The 22,498-nt window shown below is 39.8% G+C and overlaps 1 protein-coding gene across 1 annotated transcript in view; it reads right to left on the bottom strand.

The window, feature by feature from the left end:
- The window catches only part of FAM184B (family with sequence similarity 184 member B), a 908,731-nt gene that overhangs the window by 75,481 nt on the left and 810,752 nt on the right, over positions 1 to 22,498 (bottom strand). The window contains exon 18 of the mRNA XM_044063450.1: positions 2,658 to 2,866. Coding sequence (XP_043919385.1) covers positions 2,658 to 2,866 — 209 coding nt within the window. The remainder of the gene's footprint in view (positions 1 to 2,657; positions 2,867 to 22,498) is intronic.

Raw genomic sequence — 22,498 nt, 5'->3', positions numbered from 1 at the left:
AAATTACTCAGGAAGCTTTAAAGGCCAGTGAGACATGGCTTTGTAACTCACAACTCATGCTTAACCCTAAAAAAAATAAACTACTGCTTTTTTCCACAAATCCCTTTCTCATGAAAAAACGAAGTCCTATCTATTGATAATATAACTATTGAAGTCACTTTTCAAAGCAATTTATTAGGGATGATAGTGAATGATAATTTTAAATGCAACCTGCATATACAAAATTGCATAAGAAAAACTCATCAAAAACTATGGATGCTTTACAGAGCCAAAACCTCTCACCAACACTTATCAAGAGTATCAGAACTTGTCAGAGATTTGGGATGCATGGCTAGGCTTAAAAAGGCCCTTGTGGTTGTTAGCCTAGTAAACACCTATGAACCTAAGTGCCTGTTCATACCTTACACCTTCTTACTCCCCCTTCTTAACTCACTTCCTTACGTCTATCAATTTCTCTCCCCTGGATTTCTCTCTAATATATACCATAAGCCTCCTCTTCTTTAACTTCATATTGCAATTCCTGTTTGTATTATACTATACACTTTGCTTTGTATATAATTATCATATATAAATTTTGTATATAAATATTGCATGTAAATATGTTTTTTGTATTAGTTTTGAAGATTGTAAAATTATTATTCTTAAAATGTTTTGTAATACTTTAGAGTTTTTCTTCCCAGGCCTTTCCTGAAAATGGGTTCCTACCTGGTTGAACTTTCCTGGTAATCAGACGTAAGTAAATAAACAAGAAGTCTGCTGTTAGTGCAGTCAGATTATTCTAGCAAATACATTTCATAAATAAATGCATACTTGAAATTATTGAAAATATTTATTTGTTTATTAATGAAGGCATTTTCCCTTTGCATGCTAACCCTCAGCCTTCGTCATCTGATCTATTAACTGCTCAGTCATCTACTGCACAGATCTTTACACCTTCTCACTTCATGGCGGGGGGGGGGGGGCTACACAGCAAAGATTAGTCTTACAGCACTTTTTCTGCTGATGGTAGTCAGTTTGCTGGAGGATGATAGAAGAGGCGGATGATTTTTTTACCCAGAAGACTAAATTCCCTACTTGCAGCATGGCTGCTTAGAGCAAACAACCCTCATGGAAGTGAGGGAAAATCCTCTGTGAATAACCCATTGCATGCCTCTTCCAGGTACCCAGTAAAGTGCATACCAGTTAGGGTGCAGGAAAAAGAAAAATACAAATCACTCCTAATGGCTGTCTAGATGACAGCCCCCTTCAGTAGACTCTTGCCACAGTGATTAGGAATGGGGTTGATTGGCCTGGAGGGGGGTGATGGTGAACAGACTGTGGAGGCAAAGATTAGACTACATTGCGATGTCTAGTAACAGTGACCCTCAAGTGGGCATCTCTTTTATTTTACTGTTTTTCCATATCTCTACAGTGTGCCTGTTTTACCAGCCTCAGTTACAATTCTTTGTTTCATTTTTCAACAGAGCACCAATGTGTGTTGTATTTTGCCTACAGCAACAAGAGATGACGCTTTTTCATTACTTCTTAGGAAAGTGATTTTGTGCAGTTCCTAAACAATAATTAATGTTTGTTTTCTCATAATGGAGCCCAAGGAATTAGGCAAGAACAAAAATGATTACAATAAACTGGAGAAGATGGAATACACATATTTTCTACTCTTATGTGCCAAATGCTATGCAACATCTGTTAGTCACCATGCCAGAGGATATGTGTTACTAAAACCTCAGCCACCCAGACAGCTGAAACAATTGCAAGCTTGAATCTAAGTAGTATATTATACTGCATCATTACATAGTGAATCATCTGCAAAACTGAAAGTAGTTAACCCTGAAATCAGGTTTGAAAGACTACTAAACAAGACTTTAGAAACATCGACATTTAGTGCACATGGCTTACAACTCTTTCACTAGCAATGTTATTGACAGGACAAGGAAAGTCTGCATCTGTCTTATAATTCTAAGTGAACGCTTTGCATCATGGGAAGACAATGTTTCACAATGCAACAGGAGAGATATCACTATAGAATAAAATAAAAAAAATTGTAAGAAGGTTAGGCACGGCAGTTCTGCAGGATGCCCTTCATCAGTAAGTACACTTGAAGTAAACTTGTCTTAAAACTGCCTTAACACATTTAGTGTTTTGAGTGCTCTAAATGTATTTAGCCAAATGGCTATGACTTCGTAGATGGACAAAACAACGGCTGAGCTGTGTTGAGGAATCTTTTCTGGCAAGACAAAATAGACGGTTACAGCTTGCTGCTGTCAAATAACTGCAAACTGTACCAGAGAGCCAAAGCTGTAACTTACAAGACAGAATTTCTTCTGGTACAAGCATGTCAGTCTTAGATGAGGAATCGTATAAGAATGAAACTTAATGTGTTTCTATGACTGGTAATTTAGAGTACACAGTCAGATTAATATTTGCCCATAAACTATGTAGGAGTATTGATTGACACAACTACCAAATCGAATGCACGTAATGCTTTTCTGATATGACATTTTACAGCAGTATTCTTATTTATAGATATGTAGTGATATGGGAACATCGAATGAATTCTGTTCTTCATTTAACAGTGAAATGCACACTTCCATTAAAATAAATGAAAACTATTGTTTCTAAGACATCAAAAGCCTGCATTTGCCAAGGAGGTCCTATACCTTGGATTTGTTTCATTCACCGTGTTTTGGACTGGTACACGTGGCTGGACTTCCTTTTTCTGACTGAAACTGTGGTCAACACTTGCAGATTTAATTAACTGAGCCATTCTTCTAACTGGACTTGAGTCACGGCTTGAAAAGCTCTTCTCATATGAAACCAGATTCGGCACACTGACAACACGGCTTGGTGGTTCTTCTGTCTTCTTCTTCTTCTGTTAAAATAAGAAAAAACAATATTCCTTTACATGCAACTTTGGAATTGGTAGTAAATTAAGTATTGTTTACAGAAAATTTTCAACTTTTAAACTATTATCTTAATAATGTACCAAGAAAGAATGAGCAATGACCCAAGAAGAGGCGGTTCTATAACTCAGCAATGATGTAATAATAATAATAATAAGTGATTTTGTGCAGTTTCTAAATACAATATAGCAAGACAACTAATGCAGGCATTTTGTACTTAACTAGAGAAGCTCAAAGCAAATGCAGTTGAAAATTCAGCATGGACTATATACATCGGTTCCTATATTATACCCACTATACGTCACAGATTCATAGGAAGTTAGTAGGCTAACAGCCCTAGAGCCCTTAAAAGCCTAGCCAGATTTATCCTGAGTTGCCCCAGTTGTCAGTGGTTAGCTGAGTAAGGTTTGCAGAGGTAAGGGTCTATGGTAGTTAATGACGATTTCCTTTGTCCAGCTGTGACATGGGCACCAACCCAGGAGTGAATCTGCAGTCACCCATCCATTGATCTAAGTTCCATTTGAATAGGGCCAGGGAGGGGCTCTGTTTCACGTGAATTGGAAGCTTGTTCCAGAGAAGTGGAGTCTCTGGGAGATATATCTATCTCTCCAGCATTACCTGTATATGTCAGAGGCTAGGTTAAGATCTCTGGGGCAAGGGACCCTCCTGCAATTTGATTTAAGTATGTGTAGCATTTCCATCAGGGCTGGGTCAGAGACTGCCTTGTAAGCCAGGCAAAGATCACCACTTAGCACACTGTAGGAGACAGAATACAGTGAAAGTGCTTTCAGTCTTTCTGCATAACACTTGTTTTGTGTACCCTGTAATTTTCTGGTGAGAAACTTCTGTGGTCTATCCAGTTGTTGCACTTGTCTGGTGAGATACATGCAAAAGGGAGCATTATACTCAGTTACTGGTCTGATGAGGACTGAGTATAATGGAATTATAACATCCTTAGATCTAGATGTGATGCCTTTAATTATAAGACATGCCACATTGAAGGATTTCCTTACTACTGTGGATACATGGTGGTCAAAGTTCAGATTGCTATCAACCTGAGTACCTAGATCATGTACCACTGGGTCTCCACTTGGAGGGGGGGTGCTGTCTATAATGTAATTAGCAGGGATGTCAGCTTTCCCAAAGGGAATAATAATAATAATAATGCATTTTTTTGCATTTAGCTTTAATCCGTGGCTTTGGCACCAATCATTTCTCTGCATTAACTCTGTCTGCAGTATATAAATAAAACAAAACTTCGGACTCACCACGAGAAAAAGTTCAATCAACTTTTGAAACCAATAAACTTTTATTGTAGACGGTAAGCGCTTTCACGTATTTAAAATACACTTCCTCAGACCATAATTTTAAACAATACTAGTCAGCTTATATAGTCAAGTCAATCATCATTAAAACAATTAAGTAGTTAACTAATAAATTAATAAATTGAATAATTAATTATCAGGGTTTCTTAAAACAGCGATGTAATGTAGAGATTGTTTCAAATTCAAAACACTGAGCAAAAAAGTAATAGCTTTTAGTTAATGACATATACTTAAGCAAAAATAAAACAGATATAGAATATCTTGTAATCATTATATGCTATATATTATAAATATTATTATAAAAAATATATCTGATATTTAATATTAAAATAATCCATGTATAAATATTCAAGAATAAATGAATAAATATAAATAAATATAAATATAGTTTCCCAAACTAAACTTAGCAAAAACTGTATACAAAAAAACTAAACAAAATATCTCACTTCATTATTAAAACTATATATAGACAACTATCAAATGTGTAGATATAAAACATATATCTGTAAAATACGCATAATGTATTGTATAACACTGCGTAATATGAAAATGAAGTGAAGAACAAAAATATAAAAACAGATCTAAAACACCATATACAAAACTTTGATAAAATGTGCTGTATGCAATTAATAAAATATGTTCAAGAACAACTTATCTATGGGAATTAAGATGAGACCTTAGTGAAACATAGGTATTCAAGCCAGGGGGTGGTGTCCCCTTAGCTTAAAAATCCATTGTAGTTCTTTCTGTTCCAGATAACTCATATAATCACCACCTCTAGTACTTTGTTCAACAATCCACAGAACTCTAAATACAAAATGATGATCAGGATGGAACATAATATGCCTCGCTATGGCATTTAATTCATTTTTAGATTTAATATCATACAAGTGGTTATAAATTCTGTTTTTTAACTTTCTTTTAGTTAAACCTATATAAAAAACAGAACATGACACACAGGTAGCCAGATAAATAAGGCCAGAGGTCTCACAAGAGGCCTGGAATCTAGGGTTGAAGGAATAATTCAGTACAGGATGTATAAACACGATCTTTTGAAATATGTCTACAGTAGTTGCAGTGGTTACATGGAAAGGTACCCAGTCTTCTTCCAATAGAAGCTCTGGCTGCATGATTAACCCCTGGGTTGGCACATAAGAGTCTTTTTAGGCTCTTATTATTTCTAAAAGTGAATAAAGGAAAATTGCCTATTATTTTCAATGTCTCTTCATCTGTTGTCAAAACACCCCAATTTTCAGTTATAATCTTCTTAATACTTAAACTATCATTAGTGTAAATGGTCACGAATCGTAGCTTCTCAGTTGTATTCCTTAAACATTTTGATGTAAAACCATCATAGTGTGGCTTATAATTAACATCATAGTTAGAATTCTGTGTCTCACCTAGGACCTGCGCTCGAATACGTTTAATCAGATTTTTATCATAGCCCCTATCTATAAATATTGTCTCCATTCTGTCAGCTTCTGATAATAAATCCAAGTTATCTCTACAAAGTTTAGATAGCCTAGTGAACTGACTCTTTACAATGCCACCAAAAACATGGCGAGGATGCATGCTGTCAAACCATAAAATGGTATTCTTCCAGCATGTTTTTCTATGTAAAGTAGAAATCATTCTACCTCCTCTAATGGATAGGCTGACATCTAAAAAATTTACCGAATCATAAGATGTTTCTACAGTAAATCTAAGGAAACTAGTTGTTGTCTCCAAGTAACACATAAACAAATTAAATTCATCTAGAGTCCCATCCCATACAACTAAAATATCATCTACAAAACGTCTATATACCAGGACTTTTTTGAACCAATGATGAGTAAAAAGGAATTCCCTTTCCCATTGATACACAACCAGGTTAGCGTATGTGTTTGCACAGGGGGTGCCCATAGCTACACCTAATTCTTGTAGAAATAGGCACCCCCCGAAAGAAAATACATTATTAGATAACACTAAATCTAAAAGTTGACAAATGAGTATTTCTTTGTTGCGATCAATGGAGGGAAATATTTGAATGAGTTCCCTTATTGCTTGTATACCCTTGTCATTTGGAATGGATGTGAACAAACTCTGGACATCCATTGTAATTAGTAGATGTTGCCCTTTTATTAAATCAATTTCTAGGGAATCTAAAAACTCTAACAACTGATATGTATCCTTAAGAATACTAGGAATCTCCATAACTAAAGGTTTCAACATGTTCTCCAAATAGATGGAGACATTTTCAGTTGCCCATTTTTCCCAAGAAACTATGGGTCGTAAAGGAGGTGGATTGATGCCTTTATGCATTTTTGGTAGACCTTTGATAACAGGGGTCTGTGGATGTTCATTATGAAAAAACTCATATATCTCTTTTGAGATCTGGCGACACATGAGCAAATCATATAATGTATCATTAATGCTGTTAATTATTTTCATAAGTCTGCCATCATCAATCCTAACATAAGTAGTATCATCATTCAACATATTATGCATGAGACTTACATAATTTTCAGTGTCTAGTAATACCATGCCTCTGCCCTTGTCTGTGGGTCTAATGACAAGGGACGGGTCATTCATAAGCTTATCCAGAGATGATTTCTCTTCCCTAGATAAATTAAAGTACATATATTTCCTATTACCATTTTGAAAGTAATTATAAAAGTCACGCTCACACATTTTTATGAAACAATCAATATGTCCTGGTAGTGGCGGAGAAAAAGTACTTTTTCGTTTGTAGTGAGGGAGTTCTAGAGTATTATATTCCTCAGTTCCAGATATTTTAGTGTTAAAATATAGTTTAAGGGCTATTGCTCGCCCAAACATGCGTAGATCCATTAAAATATCAGGTAAAACACTTCCCTGTGAGGGAACAAAGGAGAGCCCTTTATCTAACAGTTTCATATCATGAGATGTAAGTACAAACCTGGAAAGGTTAAAGAAAAGGTGTTTTACGGTCTCTGTCTCCTCCTCTGATGTCCAGTACTCTCTCCCGAATATTTGCGTTTCTTTCTCCCCCAGCTCTCTGATCGGTCACGTGAAAAAGTTGTCTTTTTTATTGGAAGCGGTAAAAAATGCATGGTGTCAGGAGCGCCATGCTTGCGTATCGCTCCCAAGTTTTTCTGCATGCCCAAATTACGATTAGCTTCTTGGTTGGGTAGCGGGGTGGAAGTTGCAGCTATGGGATCAATTGTTACTGGTAACTCCGGTGGTGTAATGAACGCTTCATCAGAGGCATCATCTATGGGAGGAGCCATGGGAACTGATGATGAAGAGCTAACAGGATTAGGTGCAATCAGCGTACGATCAAATGGCGCCAAATTTCGAACTGCGTTCTCCGCTGATGAACTACGATCCACCCTCCTCGGCCAAACAAAGACTCCTCCAGATGAGAAGTCTTGATAATCACGCTGCAATTTTCTATGTTTAATCTGTTGTAATTTCAGCGCATATGAATTAACTTGGCTATAAATGTTTTCAAGTCTCTTAAGGCAAGATTCATCATGGAAATTGTCCCTTATTTCCTTATTTAATTTGTTCACTTCAGCTAACAGCTGATTTTCAATTGGATAAAAGTAGTCTATTAATAATTGTACATATTTAAAACTGGCATCCAAATTTATTTCCTGCCACTTCTTAAGAAGGGCAGGATGAGTCTCACCATATGAGGGCATGCATAATATACGCATGCCCCTAGGAATTAGTTTGAAGTGTAGACATGCCTCCATGTGTTTGCGTTGCCAAATCAAACGCTGGAGCCTGTGTAAGTCATGTTCAAGCTGCTTTGTTTTTGAATTGAACACTTCAATATTATCAATATTGTCAACATTAGATGCTGGTACAGGAATATTAAAATCCAGAGCCAATAAAGGATTCGTAGTATACCCAGTGATAGCAGTCCATTGAAGTTCACTTGAAACAGTCCTCGGTTCCGGATTGTAATCGAGTTCCACACTGGAATTCGCCATCTCGTGTGTAAGAGCAGTCCCAAAGCAGCCAAACAGTATAAAAAAGATGAACTGCTCCGACTGAAGAGTCCTTAGTTAACACTTTTTGCAGATAAATAAATAAAACAAAACTTCGGACTCACCACGAGAAAAAGTTCAATCAACTTTTGAAACCAATAAACTTTTATTGTAGACGGTAAGCGCTTTCGCGTATTTAAAATACGCTTCCTCAGACCATAATTTTAAACAATACTAGTCAGCTTATATAGTCAAGTCAATCATCATTAAAACAATTAAGTAGTTAACTAATAAATTAATAAATTGAATAATTAATTATCAGGGTTTCTTAAAACAGCGATGTAATGTAGAGATTGTTTCAAATTCAAAACACTGAGCAAAAGGTAATAGCTTTTAGTTAATGACATATACTTAAGCAAAAATAAAACAGATATAGAATATCTTGTAATCATTATATGCTATATATTATAAATATTATTATAAAAATATATCTGATATTTAATATTAAAATAATCCATGTAGAAATATTCAAGAATAAATGAATAAATATAAATAAATATAAATATAGTTTCCCAAACTAAACTTAGCAAAAACTGTATACAAAAAACCTAAACAAAATATCTCACTTCATTATTAAAACTATATATAGACAACTATCAAATGTGTAGATATAAAACATATATCTGTCTGCAGTATATTAACATTGCTGGAAGACTCAATGATTGGTCCCAATTTGCAATACTCAGCAAACCTGGTCAGCCATAGGCCGTCCAAGTTTGCCTGGACTTCTGGGAAATAAATTCCAAACAGTAAGAGGCCCAGAACAGAACTCTGCAGTACACCACTGGTGTCTGGTCTTTTGCTAGAGGTGAAGTCACCCACTATGACAGTATATGTTTTGTTGGTAAGCCATTTGGCTGCCCATCTGATAATGTAGGAGTTAATGCCCAATCAGGAGAATTTCTCTGTAATACTTGAGTGGGGGATTGCATCAAATGCCTTGGCTAGGTCAAGATAGGTGGTATGCACTGTATTTCCCTTGTCCAGGGCCTTAGAGACTTTCTTGAAGAAGTCAATCATGTTTAACAGGCATGATCTACCTCTGAAAAATCTGAACTGGGTTGGGTCCAGAGTTTTGAGATTACTTATGTCCTTGTTAATGAGGTCCATAATAATTCTTTCCATGGCCTTGCAGATGAGGCTAGTCAAGCTTATGGGCCTATAATTCCCAGGCAGTTGGTCCCCCTGTGTGCAGAGGGATTATTGTTGCTGTCCTCCATTCTACCAGAACATAGCCAGTTCTCAGGCTGTGGTTAAGAAGAGCTCCAAGTTTGTCTGCTAGGTCATGTTTCAAGTTGTTTAAAAGGCAACTTGGGATGTTGTCTGGTCCCACTGATGCTGTGTTTTTAGCCTTGGAGAGAGGCAAGATGACCTGCTCTCTTGAGGTAATAGGCTGAGGAATAGTGGCAGGTATACTTTGAGGGATAACTGGGCAGGGGGTGAAGTTTTCTCCAAATCTGCCAGCTAGCAGGTTGGCTATTACATCCAGTTGAGTATGGGTAGTGCCATACACAACCAATTCAGCTGGGTATTACCTTTTAGATTTCGGACATAGTTAAAGAATGCCTTATGATTATCCTTAGCCAGGGAGGCTCCATTTGCTTCATTATTAGCTTTGGAGGACTTGACAAGATCTCTAATGTATTTGTTTAAGCTAGAGAGGAATTTCTTCCTCTGCTTAGCCTTAATTTCCCTCTTGTTCTTGGACATTAGTTTCTTTCTTTTGCTGTATGGCCTGTTTACACTAGGGATCCACCAGGGTGGCTTGTTTTTTCAGCAAGATGTGATTTTAATCTGGTTGGGTACAGTCGATTCTGTACAATTACTTAAGTGGTTATACAGGACATTACTGTACAACTCTGCATAGGGGTCCATATTATCTGCATTCGAGGGGGCTTTGAAACTTTTTACACGGTCACTTAGTAGGAGGTAATTTGTCTTAGAAAAATTCTTAAGCATTTTTGAGCTTTATGGGGTATCTGGTCTTATAATTACATCAACTGAGACTGATTTATGATCTGATCTTACCATGGAGGACATCTCATGGGGGGGGGGGTGCAATGCTCTCCCACCTCTCCCATTTTAGTGAGTACTATGTCCAGGAAGTGATCCCCTACTGTAGCTGTGTGGTCAATCATCTGCTACCTGTTCAGGGGCATCTTGCTGCATCAAGCTGTTACCTTCTCTTCCTATCTGTGGTAATAAACTTGGCCATACCAAGCTGCACCTTTTCCCCTAACTCATAGCATAGCATAGCAACACCTTCATCCTATTTATAGCTGTGAGAATAATCTGGGCTGCATCACACTGCACCCTCTCCCCATAGCTCACAGTATAGCATAGTAACACTCTCCTCCCATATATAGCTGTGGGAATAATCTGGGTTGCATCACACCACACCCTCTCCCCATAGCTCACAGTATAGCATAGTAACACTCTCCTCCCATATATAGCTGTGGGAATAAGCTGGGTTGCACCACACTGCACCCTCTCCCCATAGTTCATAGTATAGCATAGTAACACCCTCCTCCTATATATAGTTGTGGGAATAAGCTGGACTGCACCTCACTATACTCTCTACCCATAGCTCATAGTATAGCACAGTGACACCCTCCTCCTACATATACTTGTGGGAATGACCTGGGCTGCACCGCACTGCACTCTACCCATAGCTCGTAGTATGGCATAGTAACACCATCCTCCTATATATGGCTGTGGGAATAAGTTGGTCTGCACCAAGCTGCACTCTGTCCCCTACTCATAGCATAGTTAAACCATCTTCCCATTTGGCTGCAAGGAGTAAAGCCTTGCTGCACTTAGCTACACCTTCTCCCTTTTTTAGTCAGTACAGTAATGCTACTCTCTTTCAAGATTTTCTGCTATAAGCTAACCAGGTATTAATAAACACATCTTTTCAATTCCTAGTTTATATTTATCCCTCTGATGGGCAATTGTTAGTTAATAAGAATCTGACCTCACTCGTAGTTTTCTATTAGGCAGAATACAATTGGTGATCCCTCAGCCTAGCATTCCCAGTCTGTTGGTAAATCCCTCTGCTTATACAGAACCATCCTTAGTAGTATCTCCTTTACCAGGCAGGATATAAGGATATAGTATAGACAGAACTCTTCAGACAGCTTATATACATTGGCTTACCACAGGTTCATAGGTTCATAGGTAGGTACTATGCTATTGGCCCTAGGGCCTATACAAGCCTAGCCAAAAAGTTACCCTGGCCTTCGCCACCCAAGAAAATTATTTTCCTGTGCCCCTGTCAAGCAGAACCACAGAAGTGATCCCCGGGGTGAATTTCCTATTACCCATCCAATTATCAAGACTTTTCTTGAATAGTGTTAATGAGGAGCTCTGTTTGACAAAGATAGGTAGTCTGTTCCAGAGTATGGGAAGTCTCTGGGACAGGAATCTATCCCTCCAGCATGTCCTGTTTATTGTGGTGACAAGGTTTAGGTCCCTAGAGCATGTAGCTTGGAGAGATTGGGATTTCTTTAAGTGGAGCATGTCCAACAGCTCTGGGTTTGACATAGCTTTGTATATTAGGCAGAGATCACCTCTGAGTAGGCGATATGCGACGGAGTAAAGCTGGAGTTTTTTGAGACGGTGTGCGTAAGGCATCTGTTTGAGGCCAGTAATCCTCTTTGTGAGGTATTTTTGCGGCCTTTCCAGTTGTTGTAGATGCCTTGTGAGGTACATACCAAAAGGGGCATTGTACTCTATAATGGGTCTAATGAGTGATGAGTAGAGGGGAACAATGACCTCTTTTTTTCTAGATGAAAAATCTTTTGTGATGAGGTGTGCCACATAGAAGGATTTCCTGACCACTGTGGTGATGTGATTATCAATGGAGAGACTACTGTCCACCTGTGTCCCAAGGTCTCTTATCACACTTTCGGTGTTAAGTAGACTATCACCTATGTGGTAGTTCATGGGTACAGAGTTTTTACCAAAGGGGATGACAATGCACTTTTTGGCATTGAGTTTGAGACCATGTCTTTGACACCAGGCATCTGTCTCAGTGAGGCCCTTTTGTAGGATGTCCACATCATTAGGAGTTTCAATTATGGCTCCTAATTTGCAGTCATCTGTGAATTTAGTTAGCTAAAGACATTCTGTGTTAGCCTGTACTTCAGAGATGTAGATACCAAACAGGAGAGGACACAGGACTGAACCCTGTGGTACTCCACTTGTCACTGGTCTGAAGTCTGATTTGGAGTCTGCTACTTTCACGGTATGGGTTCTGTCAGTAAGCCAATTGACAACCCATCTTGTGACATAGGGATTTATACCTAGTTTAGTGAGTTTATCTATAATTCCAGAGTGGGGGATGGTGTTGAACACCTTGGCGAGATCTAGATAGGCTGTGTGAACCACCTTACCCTCATCTATGGCTTTGGTGACTACTTCAAAGAAGTCTGTCAGGTTTAGGAGACACGATCTGCCTTTTACAAACCCAAACTGTGTGGGGTCCAGAGTTTTGAGATCTCCAATGTCTTTGTTTATGAGTTCCATGATGATATGTTCCATGGCCTTGCAGACGAGGCTCGTCAGGCTAATGGGGCGGTAGTTCCCGGGGTCTGTTGTGGCCACCCCCTTTGTGGAGTGGGATAACTGTTGCGGTGTGCCATTCAATGGGCACAAAGCCTGAGGTGAGGCTATGACTGAACATGGTACTTAGGTGGGGTGCCAGTTCATTCTGTAGTTCATGTAAAAGGCAGCCTGGGATGTTGTCAGGTCCCATGGGTGCTGTGTTCTTGGCTTTGGAGAGTGAAGTTTTTACCTGTGCAGCCGTGATTACAGGAACTTTGCATTCTTCCGGTATAAAGATGGGCCCTTTAGAGAGTGAGAGGGCGGTAAAGTTAGCACTGAACCTATCTGCCAGGATGTTGGCAATATCAGTTGGTTCTGTATATTTAGTGTCATTGTGCTGTAACTCAGAGCAGATCTGAGTGTTGCCATTGAGATTTTTGACATAGCTATAGAATGCTTTGTGGTTGTCTTTAGAATCAGTGGCAATAGTGTTTTCATAACTAGCGTTGGAGGATTTTATGAGGGATCTCAGCTTCTTACTGAGGCTGAACAGGGAGTTCCTCCAATCGTGGGATTTTACTCTTTTTTGCAACAGTTTCTTTCTTTTGTTGTAGAGTTTATTTATGGCAGAAGACCACCAGATTGGCTTCCTTTTTTTGGAGGATAGCATCTTGGTTCTGTTAGGGATAGCACGATCCATGCACTTGTGTAAGTGCTTATAAAGTGCATTTGTGTAGGATTCAGCAGTCGTACCTCTATTGTCCATCTGCATGGGTGTCATGAAGTTTGCCACTTCTGTCTTAAGAAGCGTGAAGTTGGCATTGGAGAAATTTTTTACAGTTGTTTTCCTAATGGGGGTGGGAGTGGGATGTGGAAGTCTAGGGTGATTAGCTTGTGGTCGGATCTGACCAACGAGGAGCTGACCTCTGGTGTGGAACACCGGTCACCCATGTTGGTGATGACCAGGTCTAGGATATTGCTGCCCCTGGTGGGGGTGTGGATAAGTTGATCCAAAGCGTTGGAATTGATGATTTCCAGAAAATGTTGAGCAAAAGAGTTGGTACATGAGTAGTTTTCCCAGTTAATGGTAGGGTAGTTGAAATCACCCATTATTAGAGTGTTGGGTTGTACCTTAATATTTTCCAGTGTATCAAGAAAAGAGGAATGGGAATCCTGGGGCATGGTGGGGGGTCTGTAGCAAGCAACAATCTGGATTGCGGTTTTGCCCAGAGTTAGTTGAACTTGGATAATCGCGGATGCATTATGCTGTGCAACTAGCTTGGAGGTGTGGATATCCTTAATGAATATGGGCACGCCTCCACCTTTAGTGTTTCGGTCTGGATTTGGTGGCCGAAAGGTGTGGTATGAATTATAGCCTGGTAATGCAGGGGTGCTCTCTGGAGCTTTGAACCAGGTCTCTGTCACTGCACAGATGTCAATGTGCTCCATTTTAAGGAATGCCTCGAGTGAGTGCATTTTGAGGTTTAGACTTCTAGCATTGAGTAGCATTACCATCAGATTTTGCTTGTTTGTCCCTGTTACGGTGGTGAATTTATCATTTGAACCTTGCCTAAAAAAGGCACTATAGGGGGTGGCAAGAGCCTTTGCCAGTATCCGGAATCCCAAGGGTGACAGTTGCAGGCCATCTCTGGCAAAGCAGCGTGGTCTGTCGATCATGTCATCCCAGGCAGACAGATACTGGATTCCCTTAGAATGACACCAGAAGCTTAGCCAATTGTTAAAGTTAATCATTTTAACCTTGTACTGTGGTGTCATTCTAAGGGCGGCCACGGTGGTGCAGTGGTTAGCTTTGCCGCCTCACAGCAAGAGGTTCTCCGGTTCGATCCTCGGCTGGGGTGCCTTCTGTGCGGAGTCTGCATGTCCTCCCTGTGGTCGCGTGGGTTTCCTCCGGGTGCTCCGGTTTCCTCCCACATCCCAAAGACATGCTGCAGGTGGATTGGACACTCTAAATTGGCCCTAGGTGTGCGTGTGAGTGTGCCTTCTGTGAAAGGTTGGGCGCCGGGCTGGCAACTCGACACCGTAAAACTTCACTGCCAATTAATGTGCGGACAAGGTGATCCACTGTGGCGACCCCTAACCGGGAAAAAGCCGAAAGAAGAAGAAGAAGAAGACTGTGGTGTCATTCTGGGTGATGGCAGGATGCTACTCAGAGCTAGGGTCATACTGGCCTGGGCTACAAGATCGGAGAGCTCCTCCATGTCTCTTTTCAGTAGTCCAGGGAGGTACATCTCAGGTCATTCACACCAACATGGACAATGACAGAGTCATATTTGTACTTGTTGTGGAGTGACATGAGTGCGTGCGTTATGTGGTGGATCCTGGCACCTGACAGGCAGCTGACAGTAACTTTTTCCTTGTTTAGCCTGGTGAGTGGAACATCAGTGTGCCTGACTATAGAGTCACCTATGACTAGAGTGTTGGGTATGTTAATGCCTTATGGGCTGTAGTTGAGTGGCACACTGAGTATGTGGGCTATGTGTCATTTGGGTTGTGTTGGGGGGTGGAGGTTGCTTGCATTTCTGCTTTGGAGGTCTCTGTTGTTTGGGCAGATTTGTACTGAGAGCCTCCACAAATGTAGGTGTGTGGTTTGTGCTTCTGTGTGTGTGTTTTGGTGGTGTAGGTTTTGAGGGACTATGTGATGAGTGTGGTGCGGTGCAAGTGTTTACCTTCTCCTCTTGACTGTCTAGCCCAGTCTTTGGTGAAGAGAGCTTTGCTTCCAGTTTGGCTTTATAAGTGCATATCTCACAGGTCGTAGTGTTGGGTGGTAGGAGGAGAGGGTTGTCTGTGTACATGAGGCAATTGCTGCATTGTCCCAAGATGCCCAGATTCTTCAGGTAGGCAGGAGAAAACACTGGGAGCTGACCTTTAAACATGCCTGAATAGGTGCTCATTTATTAAGTACTAAAAACTGTTTTCCTCTAGACAAGTGAGGAAAGTTGAGTGCTGTAGTAATTTGTAACTTATTTAGTACTTACAATGAGTTCTGAACAAGTGCTGAGATCAGAGAAACAGATGAGTGCTAAAACTAAAAAGCTGTTTAGTTGCAAGGGAAATTTTGAAGAGCAGACTTTATGGAGCCAGAAATACTTTAACCCGAGTTAAGTGGGGGGGGGGGGCTTAGGAACTCACAAACAGTCCTGGACAGAGCAAATCCATATCTGACCTGCCACAGGAAAGGGGGGAAGCAAGCTTAGAATTTTTTTTTTCCCAGTAAAGTGGAAATTGAGAAAACTGGAACAGAAGTTAATTCAACGTTAAGAATCTGAGTGGGTTGGCCTTCACAAATGTTCTCTATTAGATTGAGTGAACTAATGATACTAGACTCGGAAGAGTGTCACAGATCAAATATACAGTATGGCCGGGCAACTGCAAAGCCACCAAGTATAAGAACACACAACACTAGGGAGGGTGGGTGAGAAAAATTACAGTTCCTAGCTGTAGCCACTAAATGAAAGTTTTAAACAGATCAAGGAGCAGACTCAAGAATGCTTTTAGCTGTAACAGACAAAAATGCATAGAAAAGCTCGGATAGAGCACTCACAAACAGAAAATAAAACTCTCAGTATGAAAAAGCAGTTTACAGATAAGTAATGTTAAAACAGTATAAAACAGTACATAAATGCAGTGAAACAATAAAAAAAGCTTTATAACAGTGCAAAAATATAGTAGATCAACTGTATAGCACAATTATAAGCATTTCAGAAGTGCAGTTCAGTGAAATAAGTGTAAGAAATAACTTAGCCTGCTCTTGGAATCTTAAGGAATTTCCACTTATGCAATGCAATCCAGAGCCTGATAATACAAGCAGAACCTTTATAAGACACATGGTTTATATAGCAGTAAGAATGGAGGAGATGGAAGATCAGATTACTACTCAGCCCCTGCTATTACCCAATCACTCATACTGCAGAAGGTCAGGAAGTCTTGTTACTCTCAATAATAATGAAGACAATCAGCAGAAAATGGCTGCCAGAAACACAGAAACTCAAACAAAACTACCAGCCTAGACAACAGGCTTCTATCAAGATTATACCACCTGAGCAGAACACAGAAACCTCACTTTAAAAGCATAGAAAGAACACCCAGAAAGAGAAAATACAAGTCTCAGTATGAAAAAGCAGTTTACAATTTAGTAATTTAAATAAAAAAGCAATTATAGTAATGCACACTATTACAGTTCCTAGCTGTAGCCACTAAATGAAAGTTTTAAACAGATCAAGGAGCAGACTCGAGAATGCTTTTAACTGTAACAGACAAAAATGCACAGAAAAGCTTGGATAGAGCACTCACAAACAGAAAATACAACTCTCAGTATGAAAAAGCAGTTTACAGTTAAGTAATGTTAAAACAGTATAAAACAGTACATAAATGCAGTGAAACAATAAAAAAAAGCTTTATAACAGTGCAAAAATATAGTAAATCAACTGTATAGCACAATTATAAGCGTTTCAGAAGTGCAGTTCAGTGAAATAAGTGTAAGAAATAACTTAGCCTGCTCTTGAAATCTTAAGTAATTTCCACTTATGCAATGCAATCCAGAGCCTGACAATACAAGATATACCAGATCATGAACCATAGGATTGCAGTATACCCTCACGTCACCTGTTGGCAGCTTACTAGCACTAGAAACACTGACAGCCACTTACATCTACTACACACTGAATCTACATGTGAGAGGTGTAAATTCCTTCTAAATTTGGAGGCTAGCCTCTCATCAAAGAATGTTATAAGAAGCATGTAAAAATTGTTACTACCCACATCCACATCACACTAGTATATGTTATGTGTTATGTCCCATCAACTCAAGTTTGAATCTTGGTGGCTTGATAGACTAAACAATTAAAAAGGATTCAGTTTTGTGCTAGTCTGATAAGATCCTCCAATTTCTGACCTGGGGTCATTATGATTGTATTGATCCATCTCATTGGGGGGCTTCCTCTGCACCTTGTACCCTCAATCTTTCCAATTATGATATCCTTTTCCAGTGATTTTTCCCTTCGAACCATGTAAGCAAAGTACGACAAACACAGTTTCATCAGTTGTGTTTCAAGTGGCATTTTCAATCTAATTTCCTCTATGATCGACTTGTTGGTCCATCTCACTGTCCATGGCACATGCAAGATTCTTCTTCAGCACCACATTTTGAATGAGTTAATCTTCCTTCAGTCTTTTTTCTGGATCATCCAGCTTTCGCAAATGTAGTTGACAACCGAGTCTATGAGAGTCTGAACTAGTTTTATCTTCATCTGCAGTCTGATGTCCTTACTTTTGAATATTTTATCTAGAGACTTCATAGTCATCTTGCCCAGTGCCAAACGATGTAATATTTCTTGAGTGCTAGTTGAATCAGTGGTCACAAGGGCAACTAAAAGGTTTATACTCTAAACCATCTCAATTACTTCTCATCGAGCTAGAATTTATTGATGTTATCAGTCTACATAATCTTGGTTCTTCATGTTCAGTTCTAGTCCCATCCTTTGACTTTCTTCTCTGACTTTCCTCAGCAGATGTTCCATATCTTCCTTTGTTTCAGTTAGCAGTGTTGTGTCATTAGCACACCTCAGACTGTTTATTAGTCTTCCACCTACACATATTCCAATGTTAACCTCCTCTAAAATAGACTTTGGAATATGGCTTCGGTATACAGCTTGAATATATATGGTGACAAGATACAGCCCTGTCATGCACCTTTTCAAACGGAAAACCAATTTGTGTTTTCATATTCCATTTGAACTGCAGCTTCTTGGCTGTCATAAAGAATTTTTATTAACTGTACAATGTGTTTCGGTATTCCAGTTGCAATAGAGTTATCCATAGTTTTTCATGAATGACACAGTTGAAGGCCTTGCTGTAGTCAATAAAACAAAAATAAATAGGTTTCTGATATTCCTTAGTCTTTTCTAGTATCCCCCTAATGTTGGCAATGTTATGTCTTGTCCCTTTTCCTTTCTTGAATCCTGCTTGAGATTCTGAGAGCCCTCTGTCTATGTATGACTGCAAGCACCACTAGATAATCTTTAGCAAGATTTTGCTTGCGTGAGAAAGTAAAGCAATTGTCCAGTAGTTGCTGCATTCCTTGGCATCTCCTTTCTTATAAATTGGTACAAAAATATCCACTCTATTGGCCACTTTTTTCTTTCCAAATTCATTGACACAATTTGGTCAATGTAGCAATGGCTCCATCAGATCCCTTAATGAGTTCTATCAGTATTTCATCTACTCCAGGAGCTTTGTTGTTGACAGGGCATAAATTGCTGCAATGACTTATTTCAACATCTCTGGCTCTTCTTCCGTTAAGTCTTAATCTTTATGCTCCTTGACCGCTTCATTTGAATACAGATTCTCGGTATAACTTTTCCATCATTCTTTCATTCTCTCAGGCTCATTCTTTGAGCACTCCCGTTCTTGGTTGAATTTCTGCCTTATCCTTTTGATCCATTGGAAAGCTAATCTGGCTTTCCCATGTACATGTTCAGATTTGATCTACTGGCAGATTGTGCTGAAATATTGTTCTTTGCTCCTTCTGATTTCACGTTGAAATAGCCAATTCAAATGTCATCTTTCATCTATCACCAGATATTTTGGCTTTTCTTCTTTCTTCTGCTATCTTTTTAGCTTCTTCAGATATCTAGGGCTGCTTCTTCTTTTTGACTCGCTTTGAAAGTGTTCTCTTGGCTTCCTCTGTTATTGTTGTCTTTATGTTAAACCAAAGCTCTTTGTGGACTTTATCTTCCACATTTAGTATTTCAAATCAGTTGTTAAGTCTTCTCCAGTATTCCTCAGGTATATTATCTACATCATAATCTGCTCTGGCTGTCTGATTAACTCTTTTCTTTCATAACTTCACTTTGATTTTACAAACCAGAAGTTCATGATCGGTGCTGCAGTCTGATCCTAGTCTTGTTCTAGTTGTCATGACTGCTTTGGTTGGCACATATATAATGTATCTGATTTCAGTAAAACCCATTTGGTGATGCCCATGTGTAAAATCGACACTTATGATGTTGGAATAATGTATTCATTATTGCCAGACTGTTGGCCATGCAGAATTCAACAAATCGACTGCCTGCCTCATTTCTGTCTCCAACACCATACTGTCCAACCACTGATCCTTCATTTCCTTTTCCTACCTTTGCATTCAGGTCTACTATAATTATTTGTAAATCTTGTTTGGATATCTGTTCTATCTTGTTTTGCAGCTGATTGTAGAAGGCTTTGGTTTCTTCGTCTTCAGCATCACTCGTCGGGGCGTAGACTTGTACGATAGTCATGTTAACTGATGTGTCTTGAAAGTGAATCAAAATCAGTCTGTTAGTAATAGCATAATATTTCTGCACTGTCTTTGTGAGTCTCTTGTTCACAATGATCGCAACTCCATTTTTTCTCAGTGTTTCATGGCCACTATAGCAAATCCAGTGCTTATCTGATTGGAAGCATCCTTGTCCACTTTAATTCGCTTATACCAAGTATATCTACTTTGGTTTTGTCCATTTCAGATTTAACAGTGTCTACTTTACCTTGATTTATAACCCAGCCACTGGGGATACACAAGCCAGTGCATTTCTTCGTGCTGGTTCCAAGCCCGGATAAATGGGGAGTTTTACGTCAGGAAGGGCATCCAGTGTAAAACCTCTGCCAAATAACATATGCGGACAACAGTACAGATTTCCATACTGTACTGGTCGAGGTCTGTGTTAACAATGACTGCCACCAGTACTGTTAGCCAACAGGGTGCTAGCAAAAATCGGGCTACTGTTGGCCGAAGGAGAAGAAGCAGGGGAAGGCATGCCCGAAAGCAGAAAGAGAGGACAAAGGTTAGGAGTGTAGTAGTGAGGGTAGGAACTTTGAAAGTTGGCAGTATGACTAGTATAGGGAGAGAGCTAGCTGATATGATAGAGAGAAGGAAGGTTGATATATTGTGTGTGCAAAAGACCAGATGGAAAGGTAATAAGGCCAGGTGTATAGGAGGTGGGTTCAAATTGTTCTATCATGGTGTGAATGGGAGGAGAAATGGGGTAGGGGTTATCCTGAATGAACAGTATGCCAAGAGTGTTTTGGAGGTGAAAAGAGTGTCAGATAGAGTGATGTTTATGAAGCTGGAAGTTGATGGTGTAATGATGAATGTTGTTAGTGAATACGCTCCGCAGGTTGGGTGTGCGATGGAGGAGAAAGAAAAATTTTGGAAAGAGTTGGATGTAGTGGTGGTGAGTGTACCCATGGGTGAGAGACTGGTGATTGGAGCGGATTTCAATGGGCATGTTGGTGAAGGGAACAGAGGGGATGAGGACGTGATGGGCAGGTATGGTGTTAAGCAGAGGAATGCATAAGGTCAGATGATAGTGGATTTTGTGAAAAGGATAGACATGGGCAACCAGTGTTTCACACCAGAGGTCAATTCCTCGTTGGTCAGATCCAACCACAAGCTAATCACCCTAGACATCCACATCCTGCCCCCATCCCCAATTAGGGAAACCACCGTAAAAAAACTTCTTCAAAGCCAACTTCACACTTCTTAAGACAAAAGTGGCAAACTTCATGACATCCATGCAGGTGGACAATAGAGGTACGACTGCTGAATCCTACACAAATGCACTTTATAAGCACTTACACGAGTGCATGGATCATGCTATCCCTAACAGAACCAAGATGCTATCCTCCAAAAAAAGGAAGCAAATCTGGTGGTCCCCTGCCATAAACAAACTCTACAACAGAAGAAAGAAACTGTTGCAAAAAGAGTAAAATCCCATGACTGGAGGAACTCCCTGGTCAACCTCAGTAAGAAGCTGAGATCCCTCATAAAATCCTCCAATGCTAGTTACAAAAACAAAATTGCCACTGACTCTAAAGACAACCACAAAGCATTCTAAAGCTATGTCAAGAATCTCAATGGCAACACTCAGATCTGCTCTGAGTTACAGCACAATGGCACTAAATATACAGAACCAACTGATATTGCCAACATCCTGGCAGATAGGTTCAGTGCTAACTTTACCCCCTCTCACCCCCTTGAGGGCCCATCTCTATACCAGAAGAATGCAAAGTTCCTGTAATCATGGCTGCACAGGTAAAAAACACACTCACCAAAGCCAAGAACACAGCATCCATGGGACCTGACAATATCCCAGGCTGCGTTCTACATGAACTACAGAATGAACTGGCACCCTACCTAAGTACCATGTTCAATCATTGCCTCACTTCAGGCTTTGTGCCCACTGAATGGCACACCATGACAGTTATCCGACTCCACAAAGGGGGAGCCACGATGGACCCTGGGAACTACCGACCCATTAGCCTGATGAGCCTGGTCTGCAAGGCCATGGAATGTATCATCATGGAACTCATAAACAAAGACATTGGTAATCTCCAAACTCTGGAACCTACCCAGTTCGGGTTTGTAAACAGCAGATCATGTCTCCTAAACCTGATTGACTTCTTTGAAGCAGTCATCAAAGCCATAGATGAGGGTATCTAGATCTCGCCAAGGCTTTCAACACCATCCCCCACTCTGGAATTATAGATAAGCTCACTAAACTAGGTATAAATCCTTATGTCACAAGATGGGTTGCCAACTGGCTCATGGACAGAACCCACACTGTGAAAGTAGCAGACTCCAAATCTGACTTCAGACCAGTGACAAGTGGAGTACCGCAGGGTTCATTCCTCGGTCCTCTCCTGTTTGGTATCTGTGTCT

This window comes from Protopterus annectens, chromosome 2.part1, assembly GCF_019279795.1.
Source record: "Protopterus annectens isolate FY-2018-M chromosome 2.part1, PAN1.0, whole genome shotgun sequence".
Lineage (NCBI taxonomy): Eukaryota > Metazoa > Chordata > Ceratodontiformes > Protopteridae > Protopterus > Protopterus annectens.
The sequence above is the reverse complement of the archived record's forward strand: the minus strand, read 5'-3'. Positions and strand labels throughout refer to the sequence as shown.